Source organism: Pieris rapae, chromosome 7 (assembly GCF_905147795.1).
Source record: "Pieris rapae chromosome 7, ilPieRapa1.1, whole genome shotgun sequence".
Classification (NCBI taxonomy): domain Eukaryota; kingdom Metazoa; phylum Arthropoda; class Insecta; order Lepidoptera; family Pieridae; genus Pieris; species Pieris rapae.
In genome coordinates, this window is record NC_059515.1 from 5,420,858 (window position 1) to 5,438,305 (window position 17,448).

Genomic DNA, 17,448 nt, shown 5'->3' on the forward strand with positions numbered 1-17,448 from the left:
CTACTGCAGCAGGAGGCCACTACATAGCAAAGGACCTATGTAAAACATTAAATTAATGTAATTTTATCTGTTTTTTTGTGCAATGGATTTCTTGGATAGCGTTAAAATATATCATGTAAATTTCAAATTCATGTTCTATATAAATTTTCGTCATAGAATGAATTCAAAGTGTCAAAAATTGGCTGTTTGATTTTTTTCTATCGAGCGAAATTATTTAAATCGTGTATCGATCTTTCAAAATGGAAACATAAACTACTCAACTCAACCATATATTTTTTATTCTTACTTTAAGAAACGATGACAATATGCAAAGAAACAATGTGGTTTTTTGGAGTTTTGCGACCGGCTAGGTCCTTAAGGAAGTGGACATTATATCATACACAACCATTTATGAAGTTTCATCACGCTGAGACATGTCCAGAATCCGTTCTGACGCGCAGAAACAAACGAGATTGCGCTTATTTATATTTCATTTATTTAAGGCGTTGGATATGTGGGATAAATGTCACGCTTGTAGTGCATAACCACGATATCAATATTTGCAGAATATGTTTACTTACCTCTTCCTTAGCCCGTTTGGCAGTAATGAGAGCTCTATTCAAATACTGTATTGGCAAGGCCACGTGACCTAATATGTTGAAGTCTTGGAGCGACACCAATTTTAGTAAAACTTCAATACCTGTAAATATGATTAGTTTACACTTTTATAAAAAATATCAAATTTGCAAGAAATCCAAATCTAATAATGAAAATATATCGAGGAAGTTAACATATTTTAACTATTTCGAAGACCTCTTTTTAGCAAGTTACGCGTCCTCCATGATTTTTATATATTTATTTTTATAACAGAAAATGCAATAAAATCATATAACATTTGTATAAATGTAACCAGCAGTCTTGTTTAACAACGCGACAATAATAACTTTTTCAATTTACTTTTTATGTTAGTTAACGTAGGGCTATCTTATAACTAGGAAGCCCAAGTATTAGCCGCGCTAGCAAACTCAACTCTCTCGTCATATACGTTCTTTGCTCTCAATTTACAAAGTGTTACTGTGCGGGTATGTACGTCATGCTCGACTCCAATTACTCGACTACATGTCATTTATTTACTTTTTCTATACAGCTGTAGAATAGATAATCAAGAATTAATTTAATATTAAGAATACTTACCAGTAGTAGAGTTAGTCGTGACCACCATGGCTACAAGATGTCTATCAGCCTCTATGAAACCAAGTCGAGCAGTTGTTTGTGAGAATTGGGGTAATGGACTCGTAACATTCACCACGAGCATACAGTTCGTTATACGACGCATGTGTCCTGGAAAAATTGTACGTAGAAAGACAAGGATGAAACGAGTCAGATTTTTGGTAAAAAAAAAAATAACACCGCAAGTATATAATTATTAATAATGAACTGTCTTATTCCTAAAACTAGTTTCTTTTTTTTTATTTCATGAAAGCCTAAATAGTTAAATCTGAAATCCATAACACTAGTCATTTCTTAACGTTAAGGAATTTCAGAAGATTTTGATGTTACTTTTGCCTCCGATGTTTTTCTTTTTTTGTAGTGTTCAGGTTCATCCTGGCTGTTAATATAATTTAACTTTTTTTTATTTATTAAATTTACAGACATACAAAATTATACATATTGTTTATGTAATAAAAATAAAAATAATTTTTTTGAATATATTAATGGAGATCACATATTTTATATTTAAAAATACTATAAAATTAACATACCATTAACCCGAATTTCTATAGCTTTTCCTTCTAGATCCATGATGGTTATTCCGTTAATATCTCTCTTGTGACCGAATATAAATTTGGTATCCAAGTAACCCTTTGTATAACCCTTTAATAAACAAATATTATGTGAGAAAAACCTGTATATACTTATATACACGCGTTATAAGTTATACTTCTTTGGCGTAACAAGTTTAAAAAACCAAAATTTTTATCTTTCGCCTAATTTTGTGGTAGAAACGACACTAACAATCGAAAAAACTAAAATGTTGTCTATAGGTCTATAGCTAACCTCAGGGTGTTTATTGTGACGGTATGCGTGCGCAGCGTAAAAATTTAGTAACATCATTTTTACGCGCCAAAAAAAGTAAAACGTCAACAACTTCTATTTTACTTTATAAATTATAAATATTTGACTCGTCCGTCCGTGAATGTTTAAACAAATATATTTAAATATATTTCAACGACGATATTTAGGACCCAATGCCTTTATTGCGCGGTGTTCTTCCAGTCGTTTAACAATATATATTATTAGAAAAGGCAAAGAATTGGCGGTTTTATATGTTTTTTTACGTAAAACCCGGTGCATCGTCTAGATTTTGGCGAATCATTGGGACAGCAGATCCCATATAAAGTAAATGATAAAATTCAGAAATCTGTTCCTGCTTTATAAATTAAATGAATCCTATACTTGATATTTGAATATTTATAATAATGCCTGTTGTTTCAGACGCATATTCTTGTATTTACTCGTATTTATGGCATTACAGGTACACAATGACATAAGGACGTCCCTAAACTGTTCCAGAAAATGTTATACTTACTGGGAATGGAGTCAAGATGGTCACATTGCCTGTTATATTATTTTCGTTTTGTCCCTTATCAAATACCCACGAGGAATTTATCATTAACAGGCCATCTTCGTTATACTGAAATATAAACAAATAAATTTGTACACAATTATACAAAAAACATTTAAATTATTTAAATATACTTTTAATTATTTACAAGGCATACCTAAAAGGTATCATTTGTCCTTGGAGGAGGACATATAAAATATATGCACGATTCATATGGCCTGCATTTTACGTATGTATGAAATAAAATAGTGGGACCAATGAGGGTACTCTGTTTCTAAAAGAGTTCGTAGGAACGCTAGCGGCTCTTATAGATTTTTTATTTTGATCTATTCTATGGTCTAATACAAAGAGCGTCTACAAATTATTATTTTTTACCTGAAAACTTAACAAAGTGTCTGCACTCTTCTTCCAAATAACTGTATGTTTCGCAATTGCAGCTGCCCTGGGCAACGTTGGTATAGTCGAGTTGACAAGTGCATTTATTTCACCATAGAATTTTGTAGTAGTAAATAAATAGTCTGCTAGTAGACTGAAAGCGAGATAGTCTTCCTGCCAATTCATACTAGCGTTTAGGGCTTGTAAGTTGTCCTGGTAGCGCCACCTATGTTTTAAGGTAAAAAAAAATCATGCTGGTACTCAATAATTTAAACATACTACACGCAGAAGTTAACTAGGCACCTCGCTGTAATGACGTCATAGTGTTGTACTAACTGCATAAAAAATTAAAGTATCTAAAAAATTAAGGCCTCTTGACACTCGCGATACAAGGTATCTATCTATTATTTATAATATCAACGTTTATCAATAAGGGGTTAAATGTAGGTATAACCTAAATATCCATAGGTTTATCAAAGACTAACGTAAACGTAACGGTAGTATTTAATTTACTGATCGTACTGTCGCGTCAAGGGCGAGAGCGGTAGACGGTGGGGTGTGGTGGGAGGGGAAGCACATTCCTCGCAGGTGCTAAGTTGATTTCTAGGTGTAGTAAGTGAAACATTATATCTAGTCAATAGTCAGGATTAAGTTTAGCGTTACACCGTTACGTTACGAAAAATGCTTTCTACCCAGAGTTGAGTTCTTAAACAATAATTTTAGTTTATTAGGCATCTATAAACTGTAAGGACTTTCTATATGTTCAAAGAAAAGGCTATATCTACTCACATAACATTAAAGCTAGTATCCTTCCAGCCAGGTAATGGTGTTTGGAGACTAGACAGCAGTGCATATACTGTCTGCTCGTGAGCTTCAGAATACGCCTTCACCCTCCACACTACAGATGTTGGGTCCGCCCATCCAGCTCGCACAAGCCATTCGCAGTACCAGTCTAAGAATACAATGTTTTATTTTCTTAGACTTATCTTTATATACTTTTAATTATTTGGCATACATTAAGTGTGACAATAAATAATTTTCATTTAAATATATTAAGAGCCAATTGTCCTTCAGCTGGTACGAATTCAGTTATGTTTTGTATTTAATTTTAATTATACAGATTAACGGACCTACTTTATTGTTGTTTTGTTAATATAGTCCGTAGTTTAAACTGACAAAAGTTCTAATATTTCTTAGTGGTTATTATAATTAGTAATTTATTAATCATGTAATTCTTTACCTTGTTTATCCCTATTTTTTTTATTTCCTGCGTTATTATTGGTTATGCCTTCATATGATTTAGGGTCACCAGTAAGGACAGTATTTTATTAAAATAAATAAGCGATTCAAAAGTATCTCCCATAATTTTGAGGTACATGGTAGTTTTTCATTACGTAGTTACATAAATTTATTATTAAACACTCTTAGGGTGCGTCCACATCTGTCGAGAATTCAGCTCGTGAGCTGCACATTCGCGGCATATTCACCGATGTGGACGCACCTTTAGAATCCGAGCGCGAAGGAACATAAAAATACTGTAGAAGATTAATATAAAAATTATACCTTTAAGTAAAAATTCAAATTCCCCATTAACAACTTGTCCCGGATAATGCATTGTGGCTTGTCCCGCATGGTGCCATTTTCCTTTATGGTCCAGTTTGGCATCAATGCTTATCTTCTGTGAAGGGTCCCGGTTCGCGTCCCAGTTGAAAGAGGCGCTAAGGCGTTTCTGCGTTGGTGTCGTTACTCGGATGTAAGATATATGAACGTCTCGTAATCTGTAATTTTTTTTGTAAAATCTTTAATGGAGTTTTGGCCTGGTAGCGACTCTCATCCCTGAAGTTGTAGGTTCGATCCCCGGCTGTGCACCAATGGACTTTCTTTCTATGCGCATTTAGCATTCGCTCGAACGGTGAAGGAAAACCTCGAGAGGAATCCGACATGTCTTAGACCAAACAGTCGAAGGAGTGTGTCTCCAAAAGCGTACGTATTTTTAAAAGTTATTATAAACGCGGAGAAAATTTATCTGAGATTTAAAACAATACCTATCTTTCTTACCTCTTAGATAAGAAAAAAAGATATATTTTTAAAGCTGGCTTTAGTATCTGTCTACTAAGTGGAAGCGCGTGTAACAGAAAATATATTACATTTGAAATATGGGAATCGTACTTATCCTTAAAACGCTGCTGTAAATTTTATACTAACAGCTTATTCAAGTTCAGGCAAGCCTTTTAGTATAAATTAATGATAATTCATATAAGAATTATAACAAAAAACTCAACAAAAACAGTGGAAAAGGTTAGAGGAGGCCATTGCCAAGAGGCACACCGAACTCCGAGATATAATGGAGTGTCAGAATTAAAAGGCTATATTATATAAGAATTATAAAGTCTTACTGGTCGAAATGTATGTCCATATTGACATCAGTGTTATTGTTCAAATCGGCGTTAAGGTTGACACTGTACGCTTTCCCACTAATGTCAACTTCACCATACGCAGTAAAGTTCTGCTCCGACAGCAGTATGTAGCGGATTAGTGTTTTGTATGTATCCGCGTTGTATTCGCCCTGAAAAATAAAAAAAACGATTTTAAAATATTACCAAGGGGTTGATAGGTGAATATTTGATATTCATACAAAATTTGGCCAAAATCAGTAAATTGAATTCTAGAAAAGTGTTTTTGGCTTGAAATTTGAAATTAAAAATAAAATATGATATATAGCCAATATTGTAAATAAATAATTGTAAATGATTAATTTTGAAACTGATACACAACATAAAATAAAATTTTGTATTGATGTGATTTTTATATGATAGGTGTATTTCATTCACCGTGTGACACAATTGGATGATGTCCGCACATAACAGGGTAGAACTGAAGATAAAACAAAAGATAAGTAGAAATGTGGAAATATAACCTAAAACCTTCCCAAATATTTTCAATATTTTTAAAACTTTACGATACAGGAAATATTTGCAGCATTTCTCTAAAGTAACTAATATCGTTACCTCAGCAATAAAAGTAATCTGCCGATTGTCCTGTGTAAATCTCGCATCCACAGCGATGTCCTTAAAATGGCTGCTGTTAATGAGTAATTTGAGACGATGCGACGCCATGTTGGTTTTTGATTGGTCCTGATACACTGCGTCTACATTGAAATCTACACCCGTGAACCAAATCCCATTCGCGTTTACCTAACGAACAATTGGTTTAATAATACTTTATTCATAAATTAGGACTTTATTCTTGACCATGGGCCTAGTATGAAGATAGAAAAGGACATAACTAGTCTTAAGTTCTATACAGAGGTAAGTGGAAGAAAACACAAGAATAGTGTCTTCGTGTAATAGAGATTGTAGGGATATTTTCTTATGTTAAATATCCTTTTTAGTAAATAACTTTTCAAATAACTTATTAATCCTAAGTTGGAAGAGATCGTAATTTTTAATTGCGTAGTAAAAAAATAAGTTTTCAAATCAAATTAATTGCGCATACAAACTTTACCTGGAACTCATTAGGGCGCTTTTCGAAAAGCTTTCCCTTCAACATACAGGGATGCAAATTCGGCAGTGTAACGTTTAATTCTGCGTCCGCGTACAATTGCGTTCCGGGGGGCGTGAATAAAAATCCAGATACAATTATCTCCCTTGATTTAGGGTTGAAGTTTAGTACGGCCAGGGCTGAATATTTTGGTCCTATCTGCAAGTATTTTAGATTCCTAAGTCATTTGCTGTTTCAGTGTTGTGACACACAGGATTCACTATAAGTCAGGGCACTCTTTTGGTTGCGGAGCGGAATATTTTATCATTTCATTTTTAAGGTGAAGTTTTAGGTTTTATTTTCAGCCAAAAATAAACATGAATTAAAAAAAGAGTGTGTACTTACGTACACGCGTTAGAAGTTATACTTTTTTGGCGTATGGAAAATAACTAAAATGCAGTAGTGATTAACGATAAATATTAAAATTAATAAAAAAGATTTTATTTAAATAAATAAATAATTAGTAAATACTATCACCGTCGTATATGAAATTGATTTAAAAACACCAAAATAATATTTATTTACTCACACTCTTTAATTGTACTGTTACGAAACACGTTCTTAATATAAAAGTACTAGAATATACAACTTGAACATAGTAATCAATTTCGATGCCACCTAGACCTAACTTTACGGTGTCGAATTCAGGTGTTGGTGAGGGCGCGTTCACTCTCATCATTTTTCTATATCGCTCCAAAAGAAGTATAACTTCAAAAATGATGTAATAAAATATTTAAATGATTAAATGATCAGGGAAATGGTTATGAGCATTTTCATTGTTTGATGTGTTACGAATTAAACTCATAAAGCATGCAAAATGTTTAGTTAGCAATGACCAAAAAAATTATTAATTTTACATATTCAAATATTAAGAATTTTTGTACTAATTTGTTAATGTTTAATATTGCATACCTCTTCAAACTGCAGTTTCATTAAAATCGGTCTCGGCCTATGCAAATTGACCTCCGTACTCAATTTCATACCATTCATTTTTTCTACTCGCTTGAACGAGAACGTGAAAGATGGATCTAGTTTAAGGTCTTTCGACGCGCTGACGTTAAAAGAAACGTCTACGTGATTTTGTGTTCTCTGAAAAAGGGTAATTTTTGTATAAGTAATTAGAATTCGGTATAGGAAACTTGCAGAAATCCGACTGAAAAACATCGTGGGCAGTATCTTACTGAGTAAAGAGTAAAAAGGCAACTAACTAATGAAACTAAATTGTGGCATTAAAATTTGATGAAAAATCTGATAAGTATGGCATGTTTGAATTATATGGTTAGTCTAATTAAGACAAGATTTAAATACAAATTTACTCTCATAGTTATAGTTGCAACATAGTTTAATAATTGTAAAAATTATGCAATTATCTAATAATGTTTTAAAAAATGCAATCTTAAATTCCTGCTAAAAGATATATTGACTCGCTATTTTATCAGAATTTTCCATTTATTATTAAAATAAAATATTTTTTTTCATTATTTGTTTTACTGTTTTGTAAGATTACACTAATCTAATTGGTGATGAATTATTGACAACTATCTACTTAAAACTGCATATTACGTTCATGCAAGGTTGCTAAAAGAATGTTCCGCTATTTAAGAATATTTGGTCTTCGTAATTTAATAGGCATTTTAAGCAATTGACCAAAGCAAGCCTATGAAAGCAGAACGGTTTTCTCACAAAACCACTAGGACAAATATATCTAAATACAAGCAAAATATAAATAAAAAGGTAAGAAAACATGTCCAAACAACAGTAAATTGAGTACGCCACTCACCAAATTCTTCAGGACTGCATAGAAATTATACGCAGGGTATGCGGTGAACTCCATGGCCAAATCCCCGTACAAATCGTGCCTAAAGTTCAATGACCTTTCGCTGTATACGCCCTCCAATTTTATAGTTTGCTTCGTGTTTTTGTAAAATTGGTAATCGAGCTGCAATTTCATGCCTTGTGTTGGTCCGTTAACGGTGTAATATCCTAAAAGTCGACTAGCGAGCTGTTTTGTTTGGAAATCGGCGGTAATATCCCACTGGGTGACGCCGCCCTTTGATTTCACTTTCAGAGTACCTACAAATAAAATATAAATAAAATAAAAAAATAAAAAAGAAATAAAAGGCATTTCCTACAAATTAATTTTACATATAATTTTTACATTAACTTATCTTTAAACGCTTAACTAATTAAAATTAATATTAATACCTACTTATTTGTTTATGTTCTATATTATGTAGCTATTTACTGTTTATATTTATTTACCTATATTATAATACTTGTTTGACACTATATATATTAGTTAAGCGTTTAAATATATTTAAACGCTTAACTAATTGATCTTAATACCTACTTATTCTTATTATTTTAATTATTTTCTATATTATTTACTATTATTAATATACTATATGATATTTGCTACTATTATTAGCTAGCTTGGTTAGATTTTAGATACCTTAACCTGTCACAAATAAATTAATGTTAACAAAACATTTTGACAATTAATGTAACTGAGTGTTTTTCAAGGCAGTTTTTGCCTCACCATTATGTGGAACCAGCTGCCCACAAGTATTTCCGAACCAATTCGACTAAGGGTCCTTCAAGAAAACAGCATAGCAATTCTTAAAAGGCTGGCAACATACTTGCGAGCCTTCTGGCAATGTGAGATACCACTTAATATGAGATGAGCATTCTGCTTATTTGTCCCCTGTTGTACATATATACAACATTTACATACACAACGTTTATATATAATATAAATATATAACATACATAAACATGTTACTAAAGAATTAAAAATAATACATATGAATTTTATCGATACATTTTGATTAGTCACGATCAAGATCCTATGATCAATATTCATCCCAATTGCATATAAATATACAGAAATATTTACTATTGTAACAAAAAAATGCAACGAAACATTTTCCATATGATAAAACTTACCAGACAATTCAGCAATCCGCTCATCATTGACAACCCAATATGCATGTGGTATCCAAACGAACCCATACTTTATATCATGCCGTTTCAAAGACATCACAGTATCAAACTGCTTTCGTCCATCTACATCGAGACTGGCCTCTATCGATTTATCATGGACGAGGTTTCTATACAGCGCTTTAGCCTTCATGATACTTTCAGATGATTGGAAGGTGACCCCAGCGGTACTGGTTGTGTTTGATATACTAAGGATTGCATTAAACATTCGTTTTTCCTAGAAATAATAGTTTGTAAGCAATAGCGTTTTTCGAGGATTATACGTCATCATTTGTTTTGTTTTCCTTTCAATATCAGATCTACTATATAATCTATTGATCACAAACCACAGCCCATTTGCTATTCTGAGTATTATTGTAAGCAAGATAGATTGGTGTCATTAAATAAGTCGCAACATGCGACGTTTATATTCCATATTATGGTAATTATTTCGAAAAAACACCGATAAAAGTGCATATATAATTTACTAAGAAATATTTTCCGAAGTACAATTTCCTGGTATCGGCTGTAACTCTTCTATCCAAATTATTAAATTTATATCCCTAAACTAATCCTCAAATAAACCTTTGTTTATAATACTTAAAATAAATAGTTTTCTAATTGAATACTTACTTTACTATTAGGTGTATCGTAAGAGAATTCCAAGACATCGGTAGTTTCATTTCGATCCCATTTGTATTGTAGGGCGTACGTTTTTGCAGACGGATCTGCTTTCTCCAAAGAAACAATGTACTTCGCTGGTCCGCTCATAATGAAATATGGAGCGTCGCGGAGATTCGTCATATTTGGGAACTAAAAATAATTATTACAGGATATAAACAGATAGAACTATTTTTTTTTTATTCTTGAAAGATCATCAGAAAGTGAAATATCTTATTTTCTTTTTTTTATATCTAAATTCTAACCTAACAAATATAACTAAAATTAGTTTAGCATTTTCGAGATCTTCAAAAAAATAACAATAACAATAAAAATTCTACCTGATAGGCAGCGCAGACTTTAATACCAATAGCTTTATCGAAGGTGGTCCAACTGCAAGTGTTCTGTTCTATTCTGTTCTTATTCAGACCTTGCTGCTGTAATTCCTGATCACCATGAAGTATTAATAATTCAGATCTGTAAATTTAAAACCATATATTTGTAACGTATTTAGTATGAGAGTAAATAAGGATCACTTTTATAAAATACTTTTAACTAATTTATTATATAAATTACTTCGTTTTAAAATTCAAGAAGGAGTGCCTCAAGGTGGTATTATTGGTCCATTTATGTTAATAATACGCAATGAGGCAACACTTTACTCGCCACCAAATTTTTATATTATCTTAAACAGTTATCAATATATTTAATTTTATCTCCTAAAGAAACTTGGAAAGAACTAAAAATTAAATTAGAATAAAACTCTGCAAACTTACTTGGCAGCAAATATCTCCTGTTTGTCCCTTGGTAAAGATAGATCTAATCTCAGCAATCCCAAACCACGTACAGAAAGTTTAGCCTCGACTGCCGTAGCAGTGTACAGTCGTGAAGATAACCGAATACCACTCAGAGCTAAAGAGCCGGCCGGAACACTCATTGTTGCTGCTATATTTACTGCCACACTGTAATGGACGTAGTATCAGGTTTTCCCATAAGAAGAATTAAAATGACAACAAATAAAACGCTTATTATAATCGTACCCTTTACAGATAATAAATGTCTTATATTTTCCGTCAATTTACGAGTAAATAAATATAACGATACACTATCTAATGTAACTTAAAGCACGTTTATAAGGAAAGCATGACGTCATCTACCTATACAATTATTTCATTATCTTGATCATCGTTTTAAGGATTTTACTGATTGCAAAATGTCAGAGATGTAAAATTTACTATACACTCGTATTAAAATCATGTTTACCTGGGCCGTATTTTCCCTTCAAAATCCAAATTCCCGTGCTGAGTGTATTTATCGACGACCGTACCAGACATTTTTGTATCGACGTAACTAGTACCCATTAGGTTCATATTGAGTGGTAGACCACATCCCGTTGCTACAGAGAACGTTGTATCAAGGAATAATGAGGCTTTGTTATAGGAAATTTCCTAAAAAGTGTATAGTAGAATATAGTATTCGTTGATTAAGAACTGCTATTTAAAATAAATTCACAATAATTAGTGCTCATTGCGGTACCTAAATGAACAAATGAAATTTGAGTTTTAATTAGTTGATCTTAATATGAATTTAGTGTTTGCTTGATCTTTGAAAAACAAACAATTTTCCAAATCAAATGAAATGAATATTAAATGCTTTTTAATTTTACAGTAGTTCCCAAATCAAGGGCGAAGAACAGAAGAGAACTCTCCGCCACTCAAAAAATGTCTGTCGTCTTCTTAAATATTAATAGCACGAATGATCAAAAAATTATAATACTAACGAATTACCTTTCCTGACAAAATTTCCAAAATCCTCAACTTCGGATCCAATCTTTCCAAAGATTTCCGAATTTCCTCGTCGCCTTCAGCGCTCCAGTACGATATTTCATTACCAAACACCTTAAAACCCAACTCTGCTATGGGAAATCGGTGCTTAAGAGCATTGTTTTTGTAACCAATATCGTCTATCTTATCCCGAAGTTGATCCGCCTCATTTGCCGAGCGGAAGAATCTAAGTTTACTGATATTTTCAACAACTTTATTTTTATTTAAAGGACCATTTTTACCGAACAGGCCCTCGATGTATCTTTCGAAGCCTTCTCCTCTAGCTTTTATCTAAAAAAAGGCATAATCCGGATAAAAATTAACTAAAATACGTACATTTATCCAATACCTAAGTGTTTGTTAGTGAAAACGCGATAAAACGTTAAAAATTTTAACAATATTTAGTATATTATTAACAAGAGGTTAGGTTTAGTTTGTAAGTTATTTATAATAATAACAATTCTCACTTATTTCGCGGTAGTACTTATACTGTTTACAATTTTAGATATAACATTATGCGAAATTTTATGGCAAAAGATCAGTGATGGCCTAGTTACTTAAGTTTGCAACGTATATAATAACAACGTATATATATATATTATAACAATAACACGATACCTCTAGCAAATTGATTGATTCGCCGAACATATCAACTGTTAAATTGAGAGCCAGAGAACGTGGAATGTAGGAATCCGGTGAAAAAACAACATTTGCCTCGTAGTTACCACCTGTGAACATATTTATTATTTATTTATTTATTTATTTATTAACACTTCGTTGCATTACATAAAAGGTAAAAAATATATATTAAACATAAATTAATGAAAAGCAACTGGCGGCCTTATCGCTTTAGAGCGATTTCTTCCAGACAACTACTGTGAGTATATTACATAAAGTAGGCAAGAAGTGCAAAAAATACATATTACAAATAATAAAAAAAAATAGGTAATTTAATATAATTAATGTAGTTCATCAACATGTAGTACAAAATACATTATCATTAAAATGCGTCTGCGATAAGTCTAACTAGCAAATTATCATATAATTCAAAATATAAGGATTATTATATTTTTTTATATAACAGGGTGCAATCGGGCAGGAGGCATACCCAATGCTATGTGGCACACCCATGGTCAATCCATATTGTCCATGGGCGGTTTCTCAAATGTTTCGTTAAATTAAATGACACGCCCATGTTTTTTGGTTGTGTTTGTGTATTCACTATTTAGCTTTTATGTATCAAATCAAATAAAATAATAAAAAAAATGCGAAACTGACGTCATTATAAATCAATTTAATCTTACCAGCATTATACTGATCGAAGAATACACTCTGCTCATAATTCCTCGAAAACATTCTAAAGTCGGGTATATCTTCTAACTGTGGCATCTCATGCCCCGATAATAAACCTTGGATTTCCACTCGGGAAGGCAATGATGACTGACCAAGATTGTTCAGGTGACTCCATACAAATGTTGCCACTAGAAAAAAAAGTTAAGTTATGAGAGTATATAAAGTATCAGAGTATATTGAAAAAGTACAGGCGGATATGATACTTCGTTTGGATTAAATTTGAAAAATAATAAATTTTTAGGGACGTAAGAAGCTTTAATTATTTTTAAACTGCTATCACAACAAATATAAGCGAATGTGATCATTTTTTTTTAAATTCATTTATTAACACTTCGTTGCGTACAGAAATATAATACCATTGACATAATTAAATGAAAATAAGGGCAACTGGCGGCCTTATCGCTTTCGAGCGATCTCTTCCAGGCACCCAACGTAAAAAAATTAATTAGATAAAGCAAGCCATAAGTGCAGAAATACATAATAGATAAAGATATTATAAAAACCAATGATAGGGACAAAAACTAAACTAAAAAGGATACAATATGAAAAAGTGCACATTTATTTGGAGTTGCTAAGTATTATAAATTACTAACTTAACGAAAAATATATGTATGTATGTTTACCTTGATTAACAGATTCCTGTCGTAGCGAGTGAAATATCTTCCTGATAGTACTAAGATTAGGGCAACGCATCAATTGTAAGTATGATGCGATACGGACTTCCACATCAATCAGATCCTGGCGATAGGTTTCCATGAAATATTCACTAAAAAGTATATGAAACTATTAGACAATAAATACTATTAAACAATATTCAAATAATTATATTATACACAAAAGCCAAAACGGAATACACATTGAAAAAAAAACATAAAGCACAGTTTTATAAAGCACAAATTCATACTAAATTCTAAATTATAAGTTCTAAGATTGATTGATTGATAGATCTACCTAGCCATTTCTAGGTAGAAAATAAGTTTTTGTCATGTCATCTACGATCCGGCAAAGAGATATATAATATGAAAATTCATGTAATTTTTGCACAAACCAAATCAAGTTATGGTTCATTTTGTTTTACTTTTTCCAATAAACAATTGAACTATTTTATCATTAAAATAAAAAAAAAATACCTGGTCTCTGTACAAGGTGTTCTCCTAAACGCATCAATGGCTGTTAATCTTATAGGGACTGAAATGTATGGATCACTGATAATGCCCATTAATAAATCGGCAAATTCTTTGTTGAACCCGCCTATATTTCCTAGAGCTTTGATCGTTATTATGAGCTGAAACAATAAAATAAATAACGAGTGTAAACAAGTGTCATTCTTAGTTTTTTCTGTGTTTTTAGTTCAATACTTTGTTTTTTTAAAAGCTCCAATAAAACAGTATATTCAAAGGAGATACTCTTTTTTTATAATTTCAAAACTCTGACTCAATACCAAAAGATATATATATACTGTAATACGTTTTGCTTTATGCTCAAAACACCACAAAAGGCCAAATTAAATAGGAAATGTTGTTTGTATTAAGTCTACTTACTGTGTCCTTATCACTTCGCATGGGACTGGTAATTCCTTGATGTATCATTTGTTTAACGATATTTTGGAATTCTTCCACAATTGCTTTCGGAGTGTCTTCCTCGCAACATTCACGCACTATAATGAATTTATTTTATTATTAAAGGAACGTATAATGGACTTATCACAGGCCATATTCTTGTAAAATAATTGAGAGATTTTTTATTGCATTTTAATGTAATAAATGATCTGTGATCATTTGTTTTTTATAATAAAAAAGGTGATCAGCCTTCTGCGCATAACACGTGCGGTATTTTTTTGGGTCTAAGGCCAGGTATTTTTACAATCCTTCACCGTACGAGCGAGTAGTAAATACTTACAAAGACTAAGAAAATTAGTGCACAGCCAGGGTTCGAATCTTCGACCTCAGTGATTAGAATCGCACGCTTAAACTACTTTTACTTGTCCACTCAATATTTGTTCATACTAAATAATTTAATTTCCAAAAACTAAAATAGTCAATGAAGCCTTCGATGTATGGAATTATTTATTGTATCACAGAATAACATGAAACAGTTTAATACTTACATGACTTTCCACTGTGTTTACAATATGAATGCACCATAGAAGAGACGGTGAAACTGACAACTTTATCATTCCTCTGACCACGGAGTAGTTCGAGCATACTCTCTAACATTTCAATTTTCGGTCTGAAATTATCACATTAAAATCTTACATATCAGACCTAAACCCGGAGAATTTTTTTGAGAAAGCATTTATTTGTATCTTACGTAATTCAGATGCAGAAATTTCTCAGCTCAATAGAGGAGTTTGCTATACAAACAGTAAGACAGAAGAAATTTTTAGTAAATTAAAAAAGCTATATTATTTTATGAAGATTAAAATTATACCTGGGAATCATCGCCATAGACATAAGCCATTCATGTCTCGTGTCATTGTTTACTTCGTTTTTCAGAATTTTGTCCTTTATCAACTCCACTGAGCCCGTACTAGCTATGTATGGGAGGGCATCGAGTATATGTTTCCTAAAATTAAGTAATTAACTATATGACTCGTCGAATTTCGTATCGCCGACATATATTTGTGTCAAAACGTAACAGAAGATTTTAAAAACAGAGCAAAGAGATCGGACCTCACATTACACCTACGAAACACCAATTTTTTAAGGCATTTATGAAACGTGAATAAATATATGAAACCTAGTGCTAATTATTTATTTAAAAAAAAACAAATATTTTTCTTAAGAAAATTCATCTTAGTGTTTTTGTTTCGTCGTAATTTTTAGTATCTTTTATTACCTATTTATGTTTCTTAATTTAGAAAACTTCCCAGAACTTATACAAATATTTCCCGATCATAATTAACCAAATCAATCCAGCCATTTTTTTGTATTAATTTATTACTTATATATATAGAAAATAAGAAAAAAGTTTTTCAGTAAAAAAAACATGATTTAAATTCCATGTATACCAATAGTATTATTCTTGTAACACCAATTTTTAGAACAGTTTGACTCTATTACTACTATTTCTGAAGTAGCTAAAATAAATATATGACATCACTTACTGGGCAGTATTGCACATAGTATGTGCTCTGGTGAGTAGCAAGTCCAGTGTAGTGTGATGTAATTTACGTGCAGATCGTACAAGTTGCCCCCACAAACCAACCGTTGAACCACTATCCATGTTCTCATCGACTGTAGTCTCTTCATCTGTATTTTGCTTTACTCTATGGTAACAAGAAAAATATAATGTATATACTTACTTATGTATATAATGTAATTCCAGAGAAATTTTTAAAAACAGACTTTGTTTAACGAAAAAATTTTTTATGGCCGATCTAAGAAATAATGAAGTAAGTGTTATACCACGTTAGAATCCTTATTAAATGCGCAAACTTAAAGCTACTTGCCAAACTGGAGTAGTACATTTTTTTTTCAGGACGATCAGTTGAAGTAGTGCGAAAATTAATTTTGAAAACTTGGTACGGTATAAAATGACATTTTCCTACAAGTTGGAGTGATCGGCACAGGGTTTAGGATCATAGGTTACATAAAGCACTATTCGGGATGACGTAAGAGAAAAAAAATTGGCAAAAAGTAAATATTTGTAACAACAGGAATGAAAAAACTGTCACATGGTGTACATTTTCTGGAATAAAAGTTAAATTTCCATAACTTCAAAAATACATGACTTAATTTTTTTTTAAATTTTTCTGATAACTGGTGTGGCATTACCTATCAGAAAATTTCGACTTGACGTCGACTTTTGGGACACCCTGTATGTGTGTCGGAGAATTGTCACTATCGTGATAAGCCGGGATTACTCGCGAGCCCTCTGGCATTGAGTGTCCATGGGCGGCGGTATCACCTAACATCAGGTGAGCCTCCTGCTCGTTTGCCCCCTGTTCTAAAAAAAAATCACGAACAGACATAGACGCGGTGGTTCTTTTTATATAATTTAAAAGTTAAGACATGTCGTTGAGTATTTGTAAGCATTATCAAGCTCTACAACTTTTCTGTAGATCAATGATATATCTCTCTAAACGTATAGGCAGTTTACGTAAAAAACGTT

The 17,448-nt window shown here is 32.0% G+C and overlaps 1 protein-coding gene across 1 annotated transcript in view; it reads right to left on the reverse strand.

Annotated features, from left to right (window-relative positions):
- Positions 1 to 17,448, reverse strand: part of LOC110995124 — a 52,249-nt gene that overhangs the window by 24,728 nt on the left and 10,073 nt on the right. The window contains exons 9-34 of the mRNA XM_022262135.2: positions 16,442 to 16,603; positions 15,766 to 15,900; positions 15,443 to 15,564; positions 14,877 to 14,992; positions 14,466 to 14,620; positions 13,959 to 14,101; positions 13,287 to 13,463; positions 12,601 to 12,710; positions 11,947 to 12,273; positions 11,423 to 11,607; positions 10,936 to 11,121; positions 10,501 to 10,636; positions 10,133 to 10,312; positions 9,467 to 9,737; positions 8,301 to 8,593; positions 7,433 to 7,609; positions 6,485 to 6,679; positions 5,989 to 6,174; positions 5,377 to 5,546; positions 4,544 to 4,758; positions 3,770 to 3,932; positions 2,981 to 3,206; positions 2,570 to 2,674; positions 1,743 to 1,854; positions 1,174 to 1,320; positions 561 to 679 (exon numbers count right to left, since the gene is read on the reverse strand). Coding sequence (XP_022117827.2) covers positions 561 to 679; positions 1,174 to 1,320; positions 1,743 to 1,854; positions 2,570 to 2,674; positions 2,981 to 3,206; positions 3,770 to 3,932; positions 4,544 to 4,758; positions 5,377 to 5,546; positions 5,989 to 6,174; positions 6,485 to 6,679; positions 7,433 to 7,609; positions 8,301 to 8,593; positions 9,467 to 9,737; positions 10,133 to 10,312; positions 10,501 to 10,636; positions 10,936 to 11,121; positions 11,423 to 11,607; positions 11,947 to 12,273; positions 12,601 to 12,710; positions 13,287 to 13,463; positions 13,959 to 14,101; positions 14,466 to 14,620; positions 14,877 to 14,992; positions 15,443 to 15,564; positions 15,766 to 15,900; positions 16,442 to 16,603 — 4,513 coding nt within the window. The remainder of the gene's footprint in view (positions 1 to 560; positions 680 to 1,173; positions 1,321 to 1,742; positions 1,855 to 2,569; positions 2,675 to 2,980; positions 3,207 to 3,769; positions 3,933 to 4,543; positions 4,759 to 5,376; positions 5,547 to 5,988; positions 6,175 to 6,484; positions 6,680 to 7,432; positions 7,610 to 8,300; positions 8,594 to 9,466; positions 9,738 to 10,132; positions 10,313 to 10,500; positions 10,637 to 10,935; positions 11,122 to 11,422; positions 11,608 to 11,946; positions 12,274 to 12,600; positions 12,711 to 13,286; positions 13,464 to 13,958; positions 14,102 to 14,465; positions 14,621 to 14,876; positions 14,993 to 15,442; positions 15,565 to 15,765; positions 15,901 to 16,441; positions 16,604 to 17,448) is intronic.